Source organism: Mus caroli, chromosome 9, assembly GCF_900094665.2.
Source record: "Mus caroli chromosome 9, CAROLI_EIJ_v1.1, whole genome shotgun sequence".
In the NCBI taxonomy this organism is placed as follows: domain Eukaryota; kingdom Metazoa; phylum Chordata; class Mammalia; order Rodentia; family Muridae; genus Mus; species Mus caroli.
Window position 1 is genome coordinate 54,367,277 of NC_034578.1, and position 24,054 is coordinate 54,391,330.

The following is a 24,054-nucleotide window of genomic DNA, read 5'->3' on the forward strand; positions in this document are numbered from 1 at the left end:
CTGGGCTCAAGTGACCCTCCTGTCAGTCTCCTGAGTGACTGGGCTCACAGGTGTTTGCCACCACACTCCCCTTATTGTGGTTTCCATTTACATTTCCATGTCTTTTCTTATGCTTATTGGTTAGTTATATAAATTTTAAAGATTTATTTATTTTTATGTGTATGGGTGTTTAGCCAGCATGCCATATATACCTGTGTGTCATATACCTGCCTGGTACCTCTGGAGGTCAGAAGAAGACATCACATCTCTTGGAACCAGAATTATAGACAGTTGTGAGCCACCATTTGGTTGCTGGGAATTGAACCTGAGGCCTGTGGAAGAGCAGTCAGTGCTCTTAACCACAGAGTCATCTCTCTGGCCCCAACTGTATATCTTTTTAAGAGACTGGTTGATGCTAGTTCCTTGTCTACCATAAACTGGGGTATCTTTGAGTTATTGAAGGTCTTTACATGCTCTTGACATTAACCTCTCATCAGAGGTATTGTTTACAATTATCTTCCGTTCTATGAAGTGTATTTCTACCTTTTCTTCATGTGTTGTGTGTGGGTGTGTTGTGTTGTGTGCATGTGCACATGTATGTTGGAGTGTGCATGCCCAACTCATGCACATGCATTCAGAGTCCAGAGGAGCGTGTGAGGTTTCTTCCTCTATCATTCTCTGCCTTGTTCCTCTAAGACAGGGTTTCTCATTGACTCTGGAGCTAGCTGGGTGGCTAGGCTAGCTAGTAAGCTTCCTGGGATCTACTTATCTCTGCTCCATAGCTTTGGGTTTGCAGGCAGGTATGGCCATGTCTCTGTTTTACATGGGTGCTTGGGATTCGAACTTAGGTCATCATGCTTGCACAGCAATTGCTTTTACCCAGAGTCATCTCCTCAGGTCCCTATTTTCACTGTCCAGTGAACTTGAATACATTTGAAGACCATGAGAAGTCACACCTTCTACTTGAGGATAGGACATAGGAGCTACCTACCTATCACAGTCTGCATTCCTTCCTCTCTGTCCCTTTCAAGTGTCCAAAGACTTAGCTCCTAGAAGAACAGCAGGAGGAGAAAGCAGTAAACTAAATGGCCACCGTGACTATGAGAAAACAGACTTGAGGGCTGTTTTGAGTCCCAGGATTCACGAAAGCAAGGCCTATGAACCTGCATGACAGCATGAACCTGGAAAGAACCGTGTTAACTGAAAAGAGCCAGTCACAGACCATAATTCATAGGATTTATATGAAACAGCCAGAGTAGGCAAATCTACTGAGTCAAAAACTAGATTAGCATGAGGTGTGGCAAGCAAGACAGGGTAGGAGGAATCTTAAATCATAAGTCATAATGAGTATGGGTTATGGGGTGAACATGATAGACACTATTGTAAAATTGCTTGGAGATGAATTAAATGGGGAAAGAATTGTATCTCAAAAAAAAAAAAGCTGTTATTTTTTTATTTTTATTTTTTTTGGTTTTTTCGAGACAGGGTTTCTCTGTGTAGCCCTGGCTGTCCTGGCACTCATTTTGTAGACCAGGCTGGCCTCGAACTCAGAAATCCGCCTGCCTCNACCAGGCTGGCCTCGAACTCAGAAATCCGCCTGCCTCTGCCTCCCGAGTGCTGGGATTAAAGGCGTGCGCCACCACGCCCGGCTTTTTTTTTTTTAAAGGAAAAGAAACAAGGGTGACGGCCCCACCGATGCCTCGACAATCTTCACTTGGAAAAGCGTGGCCATGCCTGGACGTGTTCACAGGTCCCGGGCTTCATGGTCAGCCCATAGTTGGGTGTCAGGTCCACCTTCACACCCGGTGGCACACTGAACTCCAGCTGCTGCAGTAGGATGGCTAAGAAGAGGAAGACTTCCCACTTGGCTGGGATCTCCCCAATGCACCGGCGCTTTCCCAAGCCGAAGAGCATCACCTTCTCACTCTGGGTCTTGTCGATGGCCGAGTTGTTATTGATAAGAAACCGCTCTGGGCGGAACACAAAGGGGTCTTTCCACTGCTTCCTGCAGGAGGAACAGATGGGACCTGAGCTTGTGGGCTCTGTGGGGAAAGTACCAACTTTTCTGTTGATTTCCTTTCCTTTGTGTTCCTTTTGTGTTAGTTTTGAGACTGGGTCTCATGCACCGAAAGTTGGCCTTGAATGCCATTTGTAACCCCAGGCTCACCTTGTATGAAACTCTGACCCTTCTGCCTCTACCTCCCAAGTGCTGGGATTTCAAGCATATGGTACCACACCCGGTGCTTTGGATGGAACCCAGGGCCTTGGGCATGGTAGGTGGGCACTCTACCAAAGAGCTGCACCTCCAGCCATACCAATGATTATTTAAAAAAAATAAAATTCAATCTAAAATGATCAACTTTAAAAATAGTAGATTTTGGGGGAGGGGAATTTGTGGAAGAGGGGAGGTAGGGGGAAAGACAGGGAAGGGGGGGGAACTGCAGTTGGGATATAATATATAACAGAAGAATAAAAAAGATAGTGGATTGTGATTGTTTTTTAATTTTTAACTTATTTCTTATTTATTTACTTGTGTGCACATGCAGAGGACAGAGGACAACTTGTAAAGGTCACTTCTCACCTTCTCGTATGTGGGGCCTGGGGATTGAGCTTTGGGTGTTAGGTGTGGCAGCACACCCCTTACCTAATGAACCATTTCCATGGTCCAAGAGAGCGGTGGTTTTAATATTCGTTTAGTTCCCCCCCCTTTTTTTTTTTTGGTGAGGGCCTTCCATATCACATACACTACCAGTGAGCTATTGAAAGAAGGAAGACATGTCTCTCTCCCTTCCCTTCCCACTAGCCCAGCAGCACGGGAGCTCACTGCACGCTCAGCCTATGCTCATTTTTCTGTCTGAAAGTTGACAATACAAATACAGATGGTGTTCTCATGTTCAGTATGTCCTGGTTTGGAGGGATCTCCTACCTACAATTTAGAGTGGACTTTTCCAAGGAGGTCATTAGACGATTCCCATAAATCATTTGGGGTATCCTTGTTATCTATCAGTCTGGAACCTTAGGGCATGAGGAAACTTCCTAGTTAATTTCCCCTTCCTTTCCTTTCTTCCTTCTTTCCTTTCTTCCTTCCCTTCCTCCCTCTACATCCCTCCCTCCCTCCCTCCCTTCCTTCCTTCCTTCCTTCCTTCCTTCCTTCCTTCCTTCCTTCCTTCCTTCCTTTCTCTCTTTCAACAGGTATGGAACCTATACTAGCCTAAAACTTATCAAGAAGCTCACACTGGCCTTGAACTCATTGTAATTCTCCTGCCTCAGTCTCCTCCTGAGTAGGCTGGATTACAGACATTTGCCACCCAAATCACATACCTAGTTAAGTTCTGTACACTGAAGTTTGTGAAACAGGGTCTAAGTTTTGTCACTTAGAATAGACTATCTAGCAATGAGGCGTTCCTTTTATAAGCACTTTCTGAAGGGACAGACGGACAACCTTTCTACTGCAGAGTGTGCCCTTTCCCCCCTGAGGGCTATGTACTCACTCATCATGGTTGACCTGCCACTGGTTTATGTAGATACAGCGCTCCTTGGGAATGTGGAAGCCATTCAGTGAGGTGTCCCTCGTTGTGCTGAGGAAAGAAGACAGCTATGTCCAGCTCAGGGCTTGAAAAAGCTGAGATATGGCTTGTTCCTTCCTCCACTTCATCCCAGTGTCTGACTATCACGGTCTCCAAACCCAGTACTGGGAAATATGTGAGGGTCATGGAATATGGGGCAACTGCCTTTCCTTTTTTGGGATCCTGCTCTTGGACATTTGTTTAGTAGACTGTCTTTGTGCTCAGAGGTGCACTGGGGCAGTCTGAACCTAAGAAATCAGGGATGGGGCTTGCCCCGAAGAATCTGCAGCCTTTTGTATAAGAAGCAACTAGATTTGAGTATGAGCTGAGCTAAATGTTTGCTCTTACAATCAGGGAACATGGGCCTGAAAGTTCTACAAATCCTCAGAGGATTTGTGAGCCCAAAGGAGCTCACATGGAAGAGTACATGAGTCAGGACTGGTGTTGGGCTAGAGTAGAATTTGGGAGCCAGATATTTGGTTAGAAGTCTTTCCAGGCAGAAGGTCAAGTTTAAGCCAAGTTGGCAGGTGGCTGGATTACCCTTGTGAGGGATAGTGAGGAGGGACTGGCTGAAGAAGATGTCCATAGGGAGTAAATACAAGTGGAGGTGAGTAAGTGACAGCTGGGGCCATGGGGGGACTGGACTGGATGGGGCAGACCAGAAACTGAGATCAGGAGCTAAGGACACATTTCAGGAATGAGATGGATCCTGAGTTGGGGCCAGAGCTGGGAAGTTGGGTAGAGGAAAGTATGAAAATTTGAGGGGCACAGAACAGGGTCATTACCTGTGTGGGATGGTGAAGGGGACAAAGGATGTGTATCGGTAGATCTCCAGGATGAAGGCCTCCAGATATGGCAGCTGGGGACGGTCAGAAAGCCGTGGTTGCCGATCCCTGCCAACCACCGTGTCTGTAAAGCACGAGCAGACCTCATGGGATGTTCTGTCTGCTGCATGCACTTGGGTCCCTGTTGTACTAGTATCACTCTGTCTGTGTTGTACTGTTTACTCACGTTTCTGAGACTCCCCACAGTCCCCCCACCCAACAATGTATTTGGATAAGTGGGGCATGCCATATGCCTAGGGCTTACTCATCGTGGGCACATAAACATGTATTAATGTATTTGTGGGTCAAGTGACCCAGAGCCTCAAGGCTTCTCTGACTCTAGGGTTGGGGACAGTACGTACCCAGCTCCTCATGGATCTTCCTCTGCACATTGGGATGTGTCACAAGTAGCAAAATGCTCCAGGTGATGGCTGTGGTGACTGTGTCAAAGCCTGGGCAGCAGGGGGGAGGGTGAAGGGGAAGAGAAATGGACAGAAGGAAAACTCTTTGGGTTTTTTTTGTTTGTTTGTTTGTTTGTTTTTACCAAGCACTAGCATAAATGGAGCAAGCCTTCTCTGTCTCTGTCTCTGTCTCTGTCTGTTTCTCTGTCTGTCTGTCTGTCTGTCTGTCTGTCTGTCTGTCTGTCTCTCTCTCTCTGGCTCCCATCCTGTCTACCCTGAGGGAAGGACTGAGTCTTCAGCAGAATCTTAAAAGCTGAACATGATGGCTTATATCTAGAATCCCAACACTACAGAGTCAGAGGCAGGAGAACTGTAGTAAGTTTGAGGCCAGCCTGGGATTTCGAGGTGAAACCTAGTCTCAAACGTAATAAGTCAAAACCAACCAAATCAGAAACCAAACCAAACAAAACCCAATAGACAACTTGTTTCTAGTCAGCAGCTGGGCTTATAAGCCTGGACTTCTAGTTATGGAACTCTTACTCTTTCCCCGTGGGTAAACCCAGACCTCCAAAGGACAGGGACTTAGTTGAGTTACTTCTAGGAGTTGGTGGCACAGCGTGAGGTCACACCTTGATCTTAGGGCAGGAGTCTGTTGTGTGTCACCTGATGTGGTTGATGAGGTTGTATATGGGTAAATAGCAATTGGTGGATGGAGGGGCAGAAAGGTGGCTCCTACCAGCTCCAAAGATGTCATTGACAATGTTGACAATCTTCTCCTCAGGGATGAGACCGCCATTGTCTTTGTAGTTCTCGCTATGCTTGAACAGGGCACTTGTGATGTCTTGGATACTGTTCTAAGAGGACATAAGTTCAGGGTAACTTTGGCACTTCCAGGGCCAAATGCCCAACCTTGCCCATCCCATTTGATATGTCCCGGGGGTCTGGGAACTGCCATGGCCTCCAGGCCCTGGGCTGGAGCTCAGATTTTTGAACTAGCATCAGCCCTAAATAGAGTGTAGTCATTTCATGTAGCCCTGACCCTTCTTTCCCATAACCCCAGGGCTCAGGTTTCAGAGGAGGAAGAGGTAGGGTGAACACAGGGAAGAAAGTGACACAAAGCTGGAGTTTACGTAGCCTCTGTTGAGGTTCATTTTCCTGCAGAACAATAAATTGCCTTTAACTTAGTGAACCCCACCCCCACCCCCATTGCAAAGCTCGCCAAGGCTCCATCACATGCCTCCACTTTCTGGGGCTTGGAACAGTCCCCAGAGGCGAGCTGTAAGGAAGAAGGAAAGGCTTCAGGTCATAGTTGCTAAGGGCCCAGAGCTTCCCAAGGTCGCCGCTGCACACGGCGAGTACCTGGGAGTAGGACTCCAGAGGGCGTTTCTCTGGCGGTGATGTGGGTTACAGCCTGCCTCCCAGTCTCACCTTGTTGAAGTCTTGGTAGTGCTCCTGGACTGTTTTCTGCAGGAACAGCACAAAGTTATCGTTGAAGGTCTTAAACCTCTTGAGGGCCGGGTTGGGCAGGTAGCGCAGGATCGGGAAGAAGTCCACTGCATTCCCTGAGGTGACATTCTCCACAAAGTCCCTGCTGTTATTCACGATGTTCAGCATCTCCTCGCTCTTCCGGGGGAAGTTCTTCCCAAAGCACATGGCACCAATGACGTTAGCCACCGATTCCACCACCTGGTTGACTGGTTCGAAGTGGCCAACCTCTGCCATCACCTTCTGAAGCTTGCTGATGAGATGGTTAGCCTCCTTGCTCACGTGCTCCTCCAAGTAGCAAGAGGATGCTGACGTCGGGTCCGAGGCTATGGAGAAGCTTTTCAGGGCATCCTGGGCCAGGCGCCGGCGGGCAGCCCACACGGGTCCAGAGTCTGGGTTGAAAGTCATGCTCTTGCCGTTAGTGATAAGTGTGAAGCTGTAGAGATCTGGCCGGCCCTTGAAGTCATCTCCTTGCCTCACCAGGGCCTGCTTGATGGTGTTCAGGCCGCTCAGCACCACCACAGGAGTGGAGCCGATGCGGATCTGCAGCACGTCCCCATACTGCTGACTCAGCCGTGTCAGTGACAGGTGTGGGTTCTTCCCCACGGTCAGCATGTGCCCAATGAAGGGCAAGCCCCAAGGTCCGGGTGGATTTTTCAGGCCTTTGGGAACCTGGGTCCTTGTGGCTCTGACCACCCAGAACACTAAACAGAAGATGGCAGTGGCCAGTAGCAGCTCCGGGGCTAAGGAGATGTACTGGGAGAACGCCATCTGTACCACTGCAGGGGAAATGGAAAGATGGAGTGGTTGGGGATGGATTCTGAGCCTTCCATTTATCCTTTCGTTCACTCATTCAGTAGGTGTTGACATACATCCTGGGCTTGGCTTTCAGCCACGCATCAGAAAAGTGAATATACCTGTCGCGTGTCTTGTTCTTTCAGGGATTTGCCCTTACCCCCCATCCCAAAAGCCAAGGGCTGGGAAGGAGCCTTGCATTTACAACTTTAGTGTCTGGATTTCCATCCCAGGCTGTTCTGTCTACCTCTCTCATTTCCAATTCTGAGACTGGCGTGGATGCAAGTGACCACTCCAAAACCATGATGCTAGAAGCATCTCCTCAACAGCCACAGTAACAGAGTTTGCACCACTTTCTGCCAGAGGGTCCAACACACTGGTGGTGCCCTCCACAGACCCAAGGAATAGAAGATGCCTCCTTGCCCAAGCGACAGGAAGCCACTGTTCCTGGGATGATATCAATGACCTGTGATATCCTCCTTTCTCTGTAACACTCTAACAACACCCAGCAGAGGTACCTCCTCCAAAAGTGAGTCTTCACTTACCTCTATACTTAGAGGCTGAAGTGGGCTACCTTTAGGTCCGGGGCTGTCCAATGCCAGGTGGGCATTCTTTCCCTACCTCTTTACTCCAGGCAACTGTCCTCAGAAAAAGCCTGGTTGACACTGTTTAACTAAAGATAATGGGCTGGTGAGATGGCTCAGGGGTTAAAGCACTTGCTGAAAGCCTGATGACTTGAGTGTGATCCCTGGAATTGATGTGGTGGAAAGAAAGAACTGATTCCTGAAAGTTGTCTCTGAGCTCCACACATAAGCTGTGCTGTTCAGACAGACAGACCAGACCAGACAGAAATACACACACATACATATAAACATACACACGGAGGTGCAAAGGTCCAGGGCTGAGAATTAAGAAGCAAAACCTTAGACCTCTCAGATTTCCTTCACTTCCCACAGGGTCCCCGTTTCTCCATCATAATAGCATTTAGGAAATAGAAGCAGGTCTCGTGATCTGGAAAGACACACAGACGTACCTGAAGGGCAGGGGCTGGAGACTGGCAGAGTTGTGGGAGTCAGTCCAGGACTTCTGGGTTCCGATGAGGGGCCTTTTATAACACCACCCACACTGGACTGGCTCAGGTGCTCAGGTCACTTGATATCAAAGCTGGATACCGCACAAAGCTGAAAGGATCAATTCTTGGCTTCAAGCCATGGCTCCTCAGCTCCACCTTCCACTTGGGGTCAGAAGTGGCTTGGGGTCCATGGAGATAAATATTCATGGAGATAAAAAAATATGACATTTTAGGGGCCAGGGTATATTTCTTTGAAAGAATACACTTCTTTCAAAGACAGGGCAGGGTTCAGGGTGTAAAAATCAGGCGGATGAACAGATATAACCTCTTCTCCACCCATGAGAATGGACATGCCTAGCCCCCAGGCCAACCAGGGCAGCTCATGCTCTCCACGGAGGCAGATAGGTAGATGCATTGTACTCCTGACTTTTCTGGAATTAACAATCTACCTGACAAAAGGAAGGGAAGGAAGGGAGGGAGGAAGAAAGGGAGGGAGGAAGGAAGGACTATTTTGGCTCATGCTTTTGGGGTATAGTCCATTGTGGCAGAGGAGTTGCAACAGAAGGAATGTGAAGTGGCTGGTCACATGGCATCTGCAGTTAGCTGGTCACATGGCATCTACAGTCAGGAAAGACACACACACATACACACACATACACATACACACACAGAGAGAGAGAGAGAGAGAGAGAGAGAGAGAGAGAGAGAGAGAGAGAGACAGACAGAGAGACAGAGAGAGACAGAGAGAGANAGAGAGAGAGAGAGAGAGACAGAGAGACAGAGAGGACTGCTGGTACTAGAGTCTTTTGTTGTTGTTGTTAACCAGGGACTACAGCCTAGGGATGGTATAGCCCACACTCAGGCTGGGCTTTCCCTCCTCAGTAACCTTTCAGGAAAGGTATGCCCCAAGGACCATCTTCTAGGTGATTCTAAATCCCATCAAGATGACACTGGAGATTAACCATCACATGTATGTTGTAGCTACCTCGTCACACCCCACACCCGTGTGTGTGTGTGTGTGTGTGTGCATACCTGAACCTACATCCACAAACATACTTGATGAGGACTCTGCCACTGAATTAGGTCTTGACTCCTCTCCCAACTTTTATTTTCTTTAGAATTTTGTATTCTAAAGGGAGGCTCTCTCTGCACCCTCCCTCTTGTGGAAGATGGTAAGGAATTAAAAGCCAATAAAGACAACTCATGGGGACCGGAGAGAAAGGTAAAGAGCACTGACTGCTCTTCCAGAGGGTTCAATTCCCACCACCCACATGCCAACTCACAATGGTCTGTAATTCCCGTTCCAGGGGACCTGACACCCTCACACAGACATATGTGCAGTCAAAACACCCAGCACTTGGGAGGCAGAGGCAGACAGATTTCTGAGTTCAAGGACAGCCTGCTCTACAGAGTGAGTTCCAGGACAGCCAGGGCTACACAGAGAAACTCTGTCTTGAAAAGAACAACAGGGCTGGTGAGATGGCTCAGCGGGTAAGAGCACTGACTGCTCTTCCAAAGGTCCTGAGTTCAAATCCTAGCAACCACATGGTGGTTCACAACCACCTGATATGAGATCTGACGCCCTCTTCTGGTGCATCTGACAGCTACAGTGTACTTACTTATAATAAAAATATTAAAAAGAAAAGAACAACAACAAACAAACAAACAAACAAAACCCAAAAAACAAAAACAAAAACCCCCAAACACTAATGTACATAAAATAAAAGTAAAGAAATTTATTTTTTTTAAAGAAAGAATATTCGTAGCATGGATTTCTCTTTATGACAATTGGCTTGGACTCTTCTGATCAACACTATTGGAGGAGAAAAAAAAATCCAAATAAACCAGACAGGTTCCAGGAACAAGAAACAAAAGAATTAAAAGCTAATGCAGGGTTGGGTATGGTGGCACACATCTCTAATCCCAGCACTTGGGAGGCAAAGGCAGCTGGATTTCTATGAATTCAAGGTCAGCGTAGTCTACAGAGTAAATTCCAGGACAGCCAGGGCTACATTATAAGACCCTTAAAAAAAAAAACAAATTTCGTCTCCGGCCGCCGTAGGGAGAGGAGCCGCCGCCATGTCCGTGCATCTGCAGTGGATGGTCGTCCGGAACTGCTCCAGTTTCTTGATCAAGAGGAATAAGCAGACTTACAGCACGGAACCAAATAATCTGAAGGCCCGAAACTCCTTCCGCTACAACGGGCTAATTCACCGCAAGACCATCGGAGTGGAGCCGGCGGCCGATGGCAAAGGGGTCGTGGTAGTTATGAAACGCAGATCCGGTCAGCGAAAACCTGCCACTTCTTATGTGAGGACCACCATCAACAAGAATGCTCGGACTACCCTCAGCAGCATCAGACACATGATCCGAAAGAACAAGTACCGCCCTGATCTTCGTATGGCGGCCATCCGCAGGGCCAGTGCCATCCTTCGAAGCCAGAAGCCTGTGGTGGTGAAGAGGAAACGGACCCGCCCCACCAAGAGCTCCTGAGCCCCGCACCCCCGAAGCAATAAAGAGTCCACTGACTTCCCCCCCCCAAAAACAACCAAATGCAATATGTGAACTTGATTGGATTCTATTTTTAACAAAAAGCAATTTTTGAAAGCTACTGAAGGCATTTTTGGAGAGATAACTGGTGATTCAAGGACATGGTCTGAACATGGAGCTTAAATGACATTCTCAAATGAACACCGATTTTCTCAGATGTGACATGCAGTTGTGCTTACATGATACCGTAGTTACTGTTCTGGTTCTGTAAGGAGATACCATGACCAAGGTAACGCTTATAAAATGAAACATTTATTGTGAGCTTGGTCACAGTTTCAGAGAGTTAGTTCATCATCATCATAGCTGAAAGCAGACAAGCATGGTGCTGGAGCAGTAGCCCAGAGCTTTGCATCCAGATCCTCAGGCCACAGACAGAGAGATCAAGATGGGGCCTGGTTGGGGGCTGGTGAGATGGCTCAGCGGGTAAGAACTCTCAACTGCTCTTCCGAAGGTCCTGAGTTCAAATCCTAGCAACCACATGGTGGCTCACAACCATCACAACCACCTGATATGAGATCTGACGCCCTCTTCTGGGGTGTCTGAAGACAGCTACAGTGTACTCACATATAATAAATAAATAAAATCTAAAAAAAAAAAAAAAAAAAAAAGATGGGGCCTGGTATGGGGTTTTGAGACCTCAAAGCCCACCCCCAGTGACACACATCCTCCAAGGCCACATCTCCTCCAACAAGGCCACACCTTCTAATTCTTCCCAAGCAGTTCCACTTACAGGGGGACCAAACATTCAAGTGTATGAGCTATGGGGGGCCATTCTCATTGAAACCACATGTAGGAAGATAGTCTTGTTCTTAGGACATTAATGCTGTGTGCTTTAGGGGTGAAGTTTCATGATGCCTGCAACCTTCTTTCAATTGGTTCTGTTTAAAAACAAAAGCCTACATTTTGGGACTGTTGAGATGGCTCAGTGAGTAAAGGTGCCTGCACGCACCAAGCCTGATGACCTGAGTTGGATCCCCAGGACTCACGTGGTGGAAAGAATGTCCTCTGATCTCCATGTGTGCCTTGGCACATGTACATCTTAACAAATGTGTATTCTCTTGACCTACCTCTCTTTCTGTCTGTCTCACACACAATAGATAACTACAATTTTAAGATATTGGGTGGTGTCAGAGGTTGCGGTGGTGGCAGCAGCCAGGTGGTGGGCGCTCAGGAGGCAGAGGTGGATTTCTGTGAGTTCAAGACCAGCTTGGTCTACAGATGGAGTTCCAGGATTACAGAGAGAAACTCTGTACACACACACACACACACACACACACACACACACACACACACATACACACACACACTAAGCTTCAGGATTAACTTCTGCAAGTGTTAAGGATTAAGACTCTGCAGTCTGGGGCTGGTGAGATGGCTCAGTGGGTAAGAGCACCCGACTGCTCTTCCGAAGGTCCAGAGTTCAAATCCCAGCAACCACATGGTGGCTCACAACCATCTGTAACGAGATCTGGCGCCCTCTTCTGGAGTGTCTGAAGACAGCTACAGTGTACTTACATATAANAAAAAAAAAAAAAAGACTCTGCAGTCACAAAGCTGTTTGAAGGCAGCTGGGAAGGAAGGAGCACCGTTTCCTGTCTTACTGGGTTCAGCTCCCTCAATTAAAAGGGTCAACCTGAAAATTAGGCTAGGTTTTATACAAATTCGTTTTCTTTTTTTTGTTTGTTTTTTTGTTTTTTGTTTTTGTTTTTTGAGACAGGGTTTCTCTGTAGCCCTGGCTGTCCTGTCACTTTGTAGACCAGGCTGGCCTTGAACTCAGAGATCCACCTGCCTCTGCCTCCCGAGTGCTGGGATTAAAGGCGCGTGCCACCACGCCCGGCCGTTTTCTTCTTTCTTATTGAGTAAAGCTTATGGCTTATTCTCTTTAGATGCCTCTCCTCCATTTTTTTATGAGACAAAATCTGTCTATGTACCCTTGGCTGATCTGAATTCACTATGTAGACCAGGCTAGCCTTCAATTCATAGAGATCTGCTGTCTCTGCCTCCACAGTGCTGGGATTAAATGTGTGTATGTCACTATATATCCCTACAGCTACAGATGTGCTTACAAAACATTTAAAGGTATGTGTTACTTCATACATCCAGATGTGCTTTGAAAAAAAAAAAAAAACCACAACAAACTACACAACTCACCTGGTGCCACACGACCAGGGCAGAGCATGAGTCCAAGATGACTACCAGTCTGGTGCCTCGAAGGCCCATGCAGGCCAACCACACTCAAGACAATCTCCACCTGGTGGCAGTTAGCCTGGGCAGGGTATAGCACTCCTGAGACCACTCATGAGGCAATCCCAGATATCCAGAGGCCCCACGGAGCAAGTGAGTGATGGGGAGATGGAAGAGAAAGAGAAGCAGAAGGATGTGTGTACAATGAAGGGAGGAAGAACTGGAGACTCAAGGGTAGTGAGGAACAGCAGATGTGACGCCACCCAAGCCATGGTGATATCCTGGCCTGTGCTGCCACAGTGGCCCTGCAGTAACAAGGTCTGTTACCACCCAAGGCCAGGTGGATGTCCCTGGTCTCAACTGCCACTGAGAGCCATGTTGATGTCTGAGGGCTGTGCCTAACTGGCCCTATCCCTTGCCTAGGTATTGTAGGAGAGCTAGCCTGGAGGGTGAGAGCAAGAGAGGGGTCCCTGCCCCTCACCAGATTCAGTACTCAGAAGAGCAGCCCCCGGACCCACGGAGCACAGTAGAGCTGACCCTGGTTTTGGAGTTGTGGGTGAGTCAGCCCCAAGGTTGTGAATGTAGGAGATCTAGCCCTGAGACTCATTGGTCATGCAGTGACCAGTGGTATGGATGAGGGAGAGATGCCCTTGTTCCTCACCACCTATGGCAGGTGGGAGAGTTGGCCCTGAGGTCATGAGAGTGGAAGAGCTGGCTCTGCCTCTTGCTGACTGCAGCATTGGATGAGCTAGCCAGGGCAGTGTTGGAGCGCTTGCCCCAGTGGTGTGGGTACAGGAGAGTTGCCAGGCTGACCAGCGCAGATACCTCCCAGGCCCAGATCCAGGACTTTGAGTTGTCCCACACCAACATCTACCTCATCTATGAACTGCCGGAGCACATGAAGGGACTGCTTCTACAGGTCCAAATGTGCAGAATCACTATGACACAGAGCAACAGCAGGGTATCTGAGAGGAGTCTCAGTGAGGTCCAGTACTGATAGTGTAGCAGAAGCCAGAGGCCTTGAACCAGACCAATGACTCACTACAACTTCCACAAGATTTTTTTTTCTTTTGGGAGGAAGTGGAAGGGCATAGAGTGAGTACAAGGGAACAAAGAGATGGGTGGGATTGGGGTGCATGATGTGAAATTCATAAAGAACCAATACAAAGTTAAACAAACAAAAATTATTTTTATCTTATTATAAGCATGTGTGAATGTTTTGCCTTCATGCATGTTTGTGGATCACATGGGTGCAGCACTCAGGGGGGCCAGAAGGGGGCATCAAATTCCCTTCAGACTGGAATTATAGGCAGTAATGAGCCAAGATGTGGGTGGGGCTGGGGAACTAGGGTCCTTTAGAAGAGCAGCCAGTGCTCTTAACCACTGAGCCATCTGTCCAGCTCCTAGATGTTATTCATTTTTATTTAATGTTCTTATTTGTTTCAGGATCCCCTTTGGGACTCCAGGTGATCTTTAGACTCTTGGCTGTGGCAGGCTTCTCCGGCTATCCTTGGTTTTGACGATTTTGTTAATTCTCAGGAGCCTGGGCCAAGTGTTTACAGTATATCTCTCTGCTAGAATTGGTCTGGGGTTTTCTTCCTACAAGCCTGTGGTTGGGGGGTTGTTGGTAAAAGGATCTGAAAGGTAAAATGATTCTAATGTGACTAAGCAGTGTCTTTGTGACTTTGGTTGGCTGAACAGAGCCTGGCAAGTCTCTCCAGAATAAACAGGCTGAGAAGTAATTTCACCCATTTTAAGTCATCTCCCCTCTTTCCGTTTGGCATCCTTTGAAAGAAGTCACTGAGCACAGGCTACACCCAGGAAGTGGGGAGCATATATAAATATTTGGACACTTATCTATGACAGATAGCTTTTGTTTAGCTTTTGTTTTTTAAAAGTAAACTACAAGAGGGCAGGGATGTAGCTCAGTTGGTAGAAAACTTACCCACCATGCACCAGGACCTGGTTTGATTCTTAGCATTTTGTCAACTGAGCATGGTGACACATGCCTATAAGCCTAGCACTTGGGAGGGGCATCCAGGAAGATTAGAAGTTCAAGATCATGTCCAGATACATAGGGAGTTAGAGACCAGCCTGGGCTACGTGAGAGTATGTCTCAAAACCAAAATTCTACAGTGAAGAAAAGTGCACATATCATAGCTAGCTCGGTGAATTGTTTTGTTTTGTTTTACTTTGAGACAGTCTCGCTATATATAATGCAGTGTCCATGTATAACTCCAGGATTTTGAATATGACTGGGGAAGCAAGGGAGTGAAGAAAAGACAGCCAGAAGACAGCACACAGACAGGCACACACGCACATACACACATGCACACACACAGGGGAGGTGGGGGAGGGGGAGACAAACAGAGAGAGGAGGAAGCAAGGGAGGGAGGGAGGGAGAGAGAGACAGAGACAGAGAGAGAGACACAGAGAGAGCAAGCACAGGAGAGTTGGGCTCTCAAATGGAGAAACTGGAGTACCCTAGAGTTCAGTGCGTTTACTATATAGAGTTGAATGGAGAGGTGGGATTTTGCAGTAGCTGAACAAGGACGTGGGGTTATCATGTAGAGATAAACAAGGAGGTGGAGTTTATGGTACACAGCTAGATCAAGGAGACAGGTTTAGCTAATCTCAGTAGTAGTAGTTTCTGTAGGGGAGGAGTCTTCATACTGTAAATATCTAGAGGGAGAAAGCTGTGATGGACATTTTTTGCACACACCAACAATATCTACACACAGATCAGAAGAAAAGGCTTTGCCTCTGAGTCTCAGCTCAAGGGAGAAGGCTTTGCCGTGTTCCCCATGGGCCTGAGGCTCTGGGGTGCTCAGCACGGCTGCACCACGTCGATATCACACATTCACTCAGGACTTTACTCACTCGGGGCTTACTTTGCTCTCTACAATCTAGTCCAGGCTAGCCTAGAACGCAAGAGCCTCCTGCCTAGGGCCCATGAATACTGGAATTATAGGCACATAGCTCTAATGCCTGGCTTCAGTGCATCTTTACAAACCTGACAACCTGAACTGGTGACTTCTAGGTCAGAAGGTAGAATGTCGCCAGACCCCAGAATCCCCTGCATGTCCCCCTGGCCCTCCAAAGTAGCTACAATGTTGACTTCTAATTGTATGGCTTAACTTGGTCTGGCTTTTGAAAAATATCTTCCTTTATTATTTATGTTGTGTTATATGCACTTGCTGGCACGAGTGTGTGCACACCACATTGCATTCAGGACCTCTCAGAGTCCATATCCCCTGGAACTGGAGTTGCAGAACCCTGTGACATTCATGTGGGCTCTGGGAACTGAACTTGGGTCCTCAGCAAGAGCAGTAAACACTCTCTAACTGCTGAGACGTCTCTCTAGCCACAAATTTGTTTTAGAAGATTTATTTATTTTATGTATATGAGTGTACTGTCACTCTCATCAGACACATCAGAAGAGGGCATCAGATCCCTTTACAGATGGGATTAGAGCCACCATGGGGTTTCTGGGAATTGAACTCAGGACCTCTGGAAGAGCAGTTAGTACTCTTAACTGTTGAGCCATTTCTCCAGCCCCTAGCTCCAACTTTTACACATTCATTTTATTTAGCTTTTGAGAGTCTCACTGCATATCTCTGGCTGGCCCAAAAGTTGCCATATAGACCAGGTTGGCCTTAATGAACAGTCTGCTTCTTTCTTCTAAATACTGGGATTAAAGGTGTAAGCCACTATGCCTGGCTCCACCACGTTGAGACAGGGTCTCTCTACATAGTCCTGGGTATCCTGAACTCACTATGTAGTCTAGGCTAGACTTGAACCCACAGAGATTCAACTACCTCTATCTCTCAAGTGCTGAGATTAAAGGTGTGGCCTATCACATCTAGCAATCTTTATTATTTAAAATTTTTTTCAAATATTGAAAATTTTTATTTTATGTGTGTCTTAGTCAGGGTTTAATTGCTGTGATGAAATACCATGACTGAAAAGCAGGTTTGGTAGGAAAGGGTTTATTTGGCTTACACTTCCTGATTACAATCCATCATTGGAGGAAGTCAGGACAGGAACTCAAGCAGGGCTGGAACCTGGAGGCAGGAGCTGATGCAGAGGCCTGCATATATGTCTGGAGACCAGAGAGGATTTTAGATCCCCTGGGACTAGAATTATTGTTGATTTAGAGCCTTCATGTAGGTGCTGGGAATTGAACCTGGGCCCTCTGGAAGAATAACTAGTGCTCTGAGCTATTGACCAATCCTTCAGACCTTTACATTTTATTTTATGCATATGGATGTTTTGCTTGCATGTATGTATGTGTATCACATGTGTGCCCGGTGTGCATGGAGGCCTGCAGAGGCCATCAGATTCCCTGGAACTGGAGCTTCAGATGGGTGTGAGCTGCCATGTGGCAATTAATGCTGAGTCTTCCAGCCAAGGAATAGTTGTTTCTTGGGTTTTGTTATTGTTGTTGTTGTTGTTGTTGTTGTTTTGGAGAAAAGGTCTTACTATGCAGTCCTGGTTGTCCTCCAAGTCATGGAGATCTGTCTGTCTCCACCTTCTGAGTACTGGGACTAAAGGTGTGCACCTGGTCCTACCTTTATTTTCTGAGGGAGTCTCTCAGTGACCCTGAAAGTCAATGGTTTGGCTAGATGGGATGGCAGTGAGCTCCAAGGATCCATCTGTCCCCTCCCCCGCAGGGTTTGGGTTACAGGTATATGCCACCATTCCCGGCCTTTAAAATGCACTTCTAAAATGTATTTAGAAGTGTTTCTGTGTGTATGCTGCGTGAGTATTCATGTGCATGAATGTGGGCATGTCTTCGCCATAGGTCAGAGTCCAGCTCGGGTTTCAGTTCTCAGTCTCCATCTTTTACGAGACAAGGTCTATTGTTATTCACCACTGCTCACGACTGGACCTCTGACCCTTGAGCTTCCAGGATTTTTCTGACTCCAACACTCATCAGCAGTAGGAGCTCAGGAATTAGACACCTGCTGCAGAGTCTAGCTTTGCGTGCGTTTCTGGGATCTGAACTTAGGTATTCATACTTGTGTGGCAAACACTTTATCCACTGAGACATCTCCCCAGTCCACACCTAACTCTTTGCATTGGTTCAAGGGATCTGAATTTAGAGGTAAGGGGCTGCGTCCAACACTGTGCTAAGCACCACAGAGCAAGAGAGGAGGAACACTTCCACAGTCTTTGTATGTTGAGCTCCACCCTGCCTTTCTGACCCAACTCCTGCTCCTTGTTAAATGCCCTTCTCAGTCATCAGCAAACAGGACCCTCTGAGTTCTTCGTCTGTCATCACCTGCCTTCCCTCAGGACTGGGAGTAACTTGGAGTTTGCTCTGATTTGAGATATCTGAGTGTTCTCCAAAGATCCATATGTTTGAGGTTTGATTCCCTGATCAATGCTATAAAGAAGGGGTGAACACTTTGAAGTGTGACACTGTTGGAGGTTTAGGTCACCAAAAAACCACCTTTGAAGGGGATTGTGAGACCCTAGATCTCCAATCTTTTTTTCCTTTTACCTCCTAGTTTTAGGGTGAGCAATTTTGCTCTGCCATACTCTCCCCTCCTCAGGTCCAAAACAACAGGACATTCTGATTGTGGATTTGAATTTCTAAAACTGTGAGCATGTAAATTCTTTCCTCCTCTATGCTGATAAACACAAGTATTTGTTGTAAGAGTGGAAAGTTGGGGGCTGGAGAGATGGCTCAGTGGTTAAGAGTGCTGACTGCTCTCCTAGAGATCCTGAGTTCAAATCCCAGCAACCACATGGTGGCTCATAACCAGCTACAATGAGATCGGATGCCCTCTTCTGGTATGTCTGAAGACAGTGACAGTGCACTTACATATAATAAATAAACAAATCTTAAAAAAAAAAAAATAAGAATGGAAAGTTGGCTCAGAAAGAGGTTGACACAGCTTCAACTTTTCTCCATACATTTAGTCTCTAATATTGGGACCAGGACACAGTACACACTCAGAAAAAGGTTTGATAAATTAATTAGTACTCACAAGCAGGTATATGAACCTGCACAAGAGCTTGGTGACAGCTCTTCTTAGGGAATATACTGCTCTGGTCATATAGATGAATAAGAATAGTTAGTGTTACTAAGCCCGGGATCTCCTACCAGTTAACACAGGACATCTCTCCGTCAGCTGCTATCACTACCTGAACCTCATTTCTCACTTGACTCAATGGAGACCTGGAGATGGTAAGTGGTTGACCCTAAGCCAGATATAGGGCATGGGCAGAGGAGAGAGCAAATCTGAAAGTTACTGTGAGTGAAGAACTAGAGGAACTAGAGGCTGTGTCACTCAAAATTTTTATTTAGGGCTGTGGATAGAGCTCACTTGGTAGAGAGTTTGCCTGGCGGGCATGAAGGTTCTGTCTCCAGCACTGCATAAAACCACACGTAAGCCTGCTACCCCAAAGCTTGAGAGATGGAGGCAGGACCCACCGTTCAAGGTCATCTTTGGTTACATAGGAGGTGTCAAGCCTACCTGAGCTACATGAGACTATCTTGGGAACTAAACTCAGATTGACAGGCTATCCTTCCTGCCCCCCCAAAAGGGTTTTCTATTTCTGCTGTCTGACTGGTACAGCTGTGAAGTGTGCTAGCAGAACTGACATATTGAACATTTTATTCTCCTGAATTTCAAGTGTGGTTGAGATTCACAGCTCTCCAATGAGTGCTCCATGCTTCCACCTAAGTGACCTTTGTAAAACTGCATGCTAGATTCCCCTCAGAGCTGCTTGTTAACTTCTCATGGCATTTAAAACAAGTTTCCCCATCTCAGCGTGTGATCCTGTCTTCCCACACCGTCTTCCACTTAGTGTAACTTTCCCACCTGCCAGAGGAGACGTCACAGGATTCCTCCAGCTGCTGCCTCTGCATTGTCATGTGTTGTGCCCATTACCCAGAATACACAACCCCTCCTTCCAGCCACTCCCCCGCCCTCAAGAAAGTACATTGTTTTCCATTAAAGATGCTTGTTTGTACCTCACCATCATGAAGCACTGGTGATAAGGCACCTCCAATCCTCCAGTCAACCAACTCCTCCAGCCTGTGACTCCAAGCCACCTCCTCTAGGGTTATCCTTCTTTGGACATGTTCTTCCTCCCCCTCCTCCTCTCTTCCTCTTCCTCCTCCTCTTCCTCCTCCTCCTCCTCTTCCTCCCCTCTTCTTCCTCTTCCTCCTCTTCCTCCTCTTCTTCCTCTTCCTACTGTTCCTCCTCTTCTTCCTCTTCCTCCTCCTCCTTCTCCTCCTCCTCTTCCTCCTCTTCTTCCTCTTCCTCCTATTCCTCTTCTTCCTCTTCTTCCTGTTCCTCCTCCTCCTCCTCCTCCTTCTTTTCATGGAACCAAAATCATTGTGTCTTAGTGATTTGGCTTCTTCTCACTCTTTAGACTACAATGTCTCCCACCATGCCAGCAATATCTTCCCCCAAGTTCTTCACATTTATTCTAAGCTCTCCAGAGTCTGCCTCAGTTTCCTCTGGATTTGGTAACATCTCTGGGCTCTCCTCAGGCTCTCTTTGGGGTGTGGCTCCTGCCTTCCTTGTAGAGAAGGGGATTTTTGCAAGGGGGTATTGCTTGTTTCCTGGCTTCCACTATCTAGCCCTCAGCAGTACTGACCAAAAACCCCCAGCTCTTTCTCTGTCAGGTTGACTAGCAAGCTCTCTGTCTCCCTCTGGCCCAAAGCCCTCTCCCCTCCTAATGTGCTCCTGGTATCAGTTACTAGGGAAGCCAAAGAGCTTCTCACGCATAGGCTTATAAACTTTGGCCTTAGTTGGGTGATTAGCTCTGTGTCAAGGTCTCCAAACTTTTTGTCCATCACTTAGTGAGGGATTAGTGAGGCCCATTTCTTCCATTGTGACCCTTAGCCCAGACAAGTCTTGGTGATAGTGAGTATAAGGCCCATAACCCCAGTGCGCAGGGCCTAGGGAAATGAAGGCCTTTGCTTAAAGCCTGAGCCTGTTGCCCAGGGCTTCCCTTAGCTGGTAGAACCATTGCCTGGAAGCAAGAGGTCAGGGTCTTAGGTTCAGATTTCATTTGTCAGAGGTCACTGGGCCTTTCCTTTCTGGGATCCATCTCTCCAGCAGAGAAGAAAGAGAGGAACTGGCTTTATTAGCTAATAAAGTTTTTGGTAAAGAACATGAGCAAAACAGTAGGGCTTCCTGCATTCCTGGCTGCAAGCCTCAGAGCTGGGCCTTCCGGCTGGCAGTGAAATACAGATTTCCTCCACTCCCTGGAGCTAAGGCATTGGTAGGGACAATGGAAACAGGAGGAAGAGTGACTGTAGAGGGATCTACACAAAAGTAGTGCTTTTACTGCTCGGCCGGGAGTTATTTCTATACAAGTTCTTTCAATTCTCTGATTCTTGCTCCAACTTGAGTATCATATCCAGAGATGCAGTGAGTGGAATGGCTGACTGTAAAGATGCTGAGAAGGCCCACCTCACCTCCTATGTGGCTTGCTTGTTCTGATACCCATTTTATTTCCTCTCTCTCCTCTCTCTCTCTCTCTCTCTCTCTCTCTCTCTCTCTCCCTTTCTCTCTCTCTTTTCCTTGTCTTCTTCTTCCTCCCTTTTTAAAATTTTATTTTATTTTATTTTATTTTCTGGATTTTGCTATATCTGCTGTGCAATCCTGGCTAGTCCACTGTTACTATGTAGTCTAGGCTGACCTTGAACTCATGAAAATCCTCTTGCTTCAGAGTTATAACTATGTACCATCATGCCCAGCCCTTCTCACCTAACTCTTATCATTGCATAGTTGGAGCTCAATACTTCTGCTGCTGTGTACCCCACCTATAATGTGGTTTGACAATCATTTCTATCTCATAGGGACCTGTATATCTGATTAATTTTCCACATGCATATTTTCTGTTCTGGGACATAGAGGAAGAAGAGTAAGGGTCGGGTGTCCTGAGAATGGCTGCAAAGATGCTGAGAAGGCCCGCCTCACCTCCTGTATGCTTCATTCTCTGGAGCTAAGGCAGCGGTCGGTCGGGACAATGGAAAACAGAGGAAGAGTGACACCAAGTGAAATCTAACTTGCTTGACGAGGATCCAGGAAGGAATACAAGGGGGAAGCCATGTTTTATTTAGACTCAGAACTGAAACTACTAGATCCCTCGATGGGCAGACCTGGTAGATTCTGCAAGAGGCTCTGGTTCCTGTCTTCAGATACCTAAGGGATTTCAGTAAACATGGTGACAGAAAGGATTTCACATTCTGAGAGGCACAGTGGGGAAGAAGAAGTTGAAAGAATCAAAAAGCAAAGGGGAATCCATTCTATAGGGATCAATAGGGGTCTGGATGAGAGTGTGGATGTAGGACTTCACCCATGTCAAAATGGACAGAAGTGTTCCTGCCCTCCAGTCTACCTCCAGCACAGAAGCCTGAGGTTAGCTCAGGTTAGACAACATCCACCCTACTGACTCTCATCTTCCTCGGTGGGATACTTCTTGAATAGGTAGACATGTCTGGAGAACACCATCCCCTTACCACAACCTCTACACATAACTAGAACATCTGGAAACACTGTGCCTATGAGGTGGGTCCTCTTACCAGGAGCATCCTCCAGGGAGATACCTGGGAGGCTTGACTGGACACTCTTGCCTCTGTTCAGTGCTATCTCAGAGAGCACTCCCCTGACCACCTCATTTGCAGTTGTAAACTGTTCCCTGCTTATCATTTATCTTTCTAGTGCTCTTTTTGCACTATGCCTGTCTCTGTGTTTTGTTACTTATCACCTGTTTCCCCCATAGCAGTGGGTAAGCTTCGTCAAAGGAGTATTGTTAATCCTTTTCACCTCTGCATCAATCACCAGCATCCAGTGTAGCAGGAGCTTGGCGAATACTTGCGCAATGCATGAGGGCGGCATGTAACTAGAGTGGGAGGTGAGGGGGTGGATGAAGTGTTTTTTATTTTTTGTTTTTTTCTGGTCTTGGTCACAGAGCAGATAGCAATGTTCTTTCTGGGCTCAGGAGCTCACAGAGGAGGGCAGGTGAAGGTGTTAGTTAGGAACAGGTTGAGTTAGACACGCAAGTTCAGGTGTTCTCCTTACACTAATCTCACTCTGGGAGCACCCTTCAGGGCCAGAGAGCACCTGCAAACAGCCAGCTAGGTAGGCGTGCCGGGTGGTGCTGCGTGTCCTGCCACTAAAAATGTGGACACACGCTGTTCAGGCCTTTGCTCTCAGGCAGAAGCCGAGCATCGCACGCAAACCCGGCCCTTTGCACCGCTGGCGCTGTCTTGTCGCGCCCTTGCAAAGCTTGGACTATTTCTATCTCTTAAACCCCACCCCAACGCCCCAGGAGAGCTGGCCCTTTAAGAGCCTCACCCACGGCTCCCCTCCCCCCAGCTAGCGTGACAGCACTGGGACCCGCGCCCGGTTGTGAGTTGGGTAGCTGGGTGGCTGCGCGGGCCTCCAGGCTCTTCTCACGCAACTCCGGGGCACCTTGTCCCCAGCCAGGTGGGGCGGAGACAGGCAGCCCGACCTCTGCCCCCAGAGGATGGAGCAGGCTTTACGCACGCTAGCTTCAGGAACCTGTGTGCGTGCCAAGCATCACCCTTTGTAGCCCCAGACCCCCTCCTGCTGTCTCGCGTGGATCCTCCCCCCACCCTTTCCTCCACCATACGTAGATAGCTCTGCACCCGCCGCCCAACTTCTCTGTGTTGCCTGCTTCAGTATGTATGCAAAACACTAGCAAGCCCCGGGAGCCTGCAGGGAGCTGCAAGCGGAGTCTCCCGGGCTTGCAGCTTGCCTAAGGTGACCCTTAGAGGTGAGATCTGCAAGCCTGCCATCCATCTCCACCCCCTAGATGAAGCAGCGCGAACTTCGGCCGATACCCAATTTGTGGGGCACAGAGTCAGTCCAATGGCGCCACTGGCCTTCCTGTCCTGTGACCTCTGGGCTGGGGTCGCTGCGCTTCTCACGCGAGCTTGGACTCAGTAATCCAGGGAAGCAAAGTCACCACCCAGCTGTTCTCCCTCTACCAGCCTTTCCCGGGCACCCATTGGCTTGTAGTTGGCAAGAGGATCTTACACACCTAATGTTTTAGGGGTGCAAAAATAGTGAAAAGGAATCCCTATGACCCGGAATGGACGCCCCAGTACTCACTTTTTAGGCTACCCCAGAAGTTTTCCTCAAACCCCTCCCTCAGTGGGATTATGCACTGTCCATGGAGCACCTTGAAAGTGGGGGGGTGAC

General features: G+C 47.7%; 1 protein-coding gene and 1 pseudogene across 2 annotated transcripts; one reads left to right on the forward strand and one right to left on the reverse strand.

Moving 5' to 3' along the window:
• Nucleotides 1–1,629: 1,629 nt before the first annotated feature.
• LOC110301271 (cytochrome P450 1A2) lies at nucleotides 1,630–8,186 on the reverse strand. Its single transcript, XM_021171666.2, has 7 exons — nucleotides 8,084–8,186; nucleotides 6,199–7,034; nucleotides 5,507–5,624; nucleotides 4,732–4,821; nucleotides 4,331–4,454; nucleotides 3,471–3,557; nucleotides 1,630–1,984 (listed from the first exon to the last, which is right to left on the reverse strand). The coding sequence occupies exons 2-7, from the start codon at nucleotides 7,024–7,026 to the stop codon at nucleotides 1,690–1,692; spliced, it is 1,542 nt and encodes a 513-aa protein (XP_021027325.1). The 5' UTR covers nucleotides 7,027–7,034; nucleotides 8,084–8,186; the 3' UTR covers nucleotides 1,630–1,689.
• A 1,983-nt stretch (nucleotides 8,187–10,169) lies between these two features.
• Nucleotides 10,170–10,655, forward strand: LOC110301285 (annotated as a pseudogene). Its single transcript, XR_002378700.1, has one exon. The product of XR_002378700.1 is annotated as a 60S ribosomal protein L28 pseudogene (transcript).
• The last annotated feature ends 13,399 nt before the right edge of the window (nucleotides 10,656–24,054 follow it).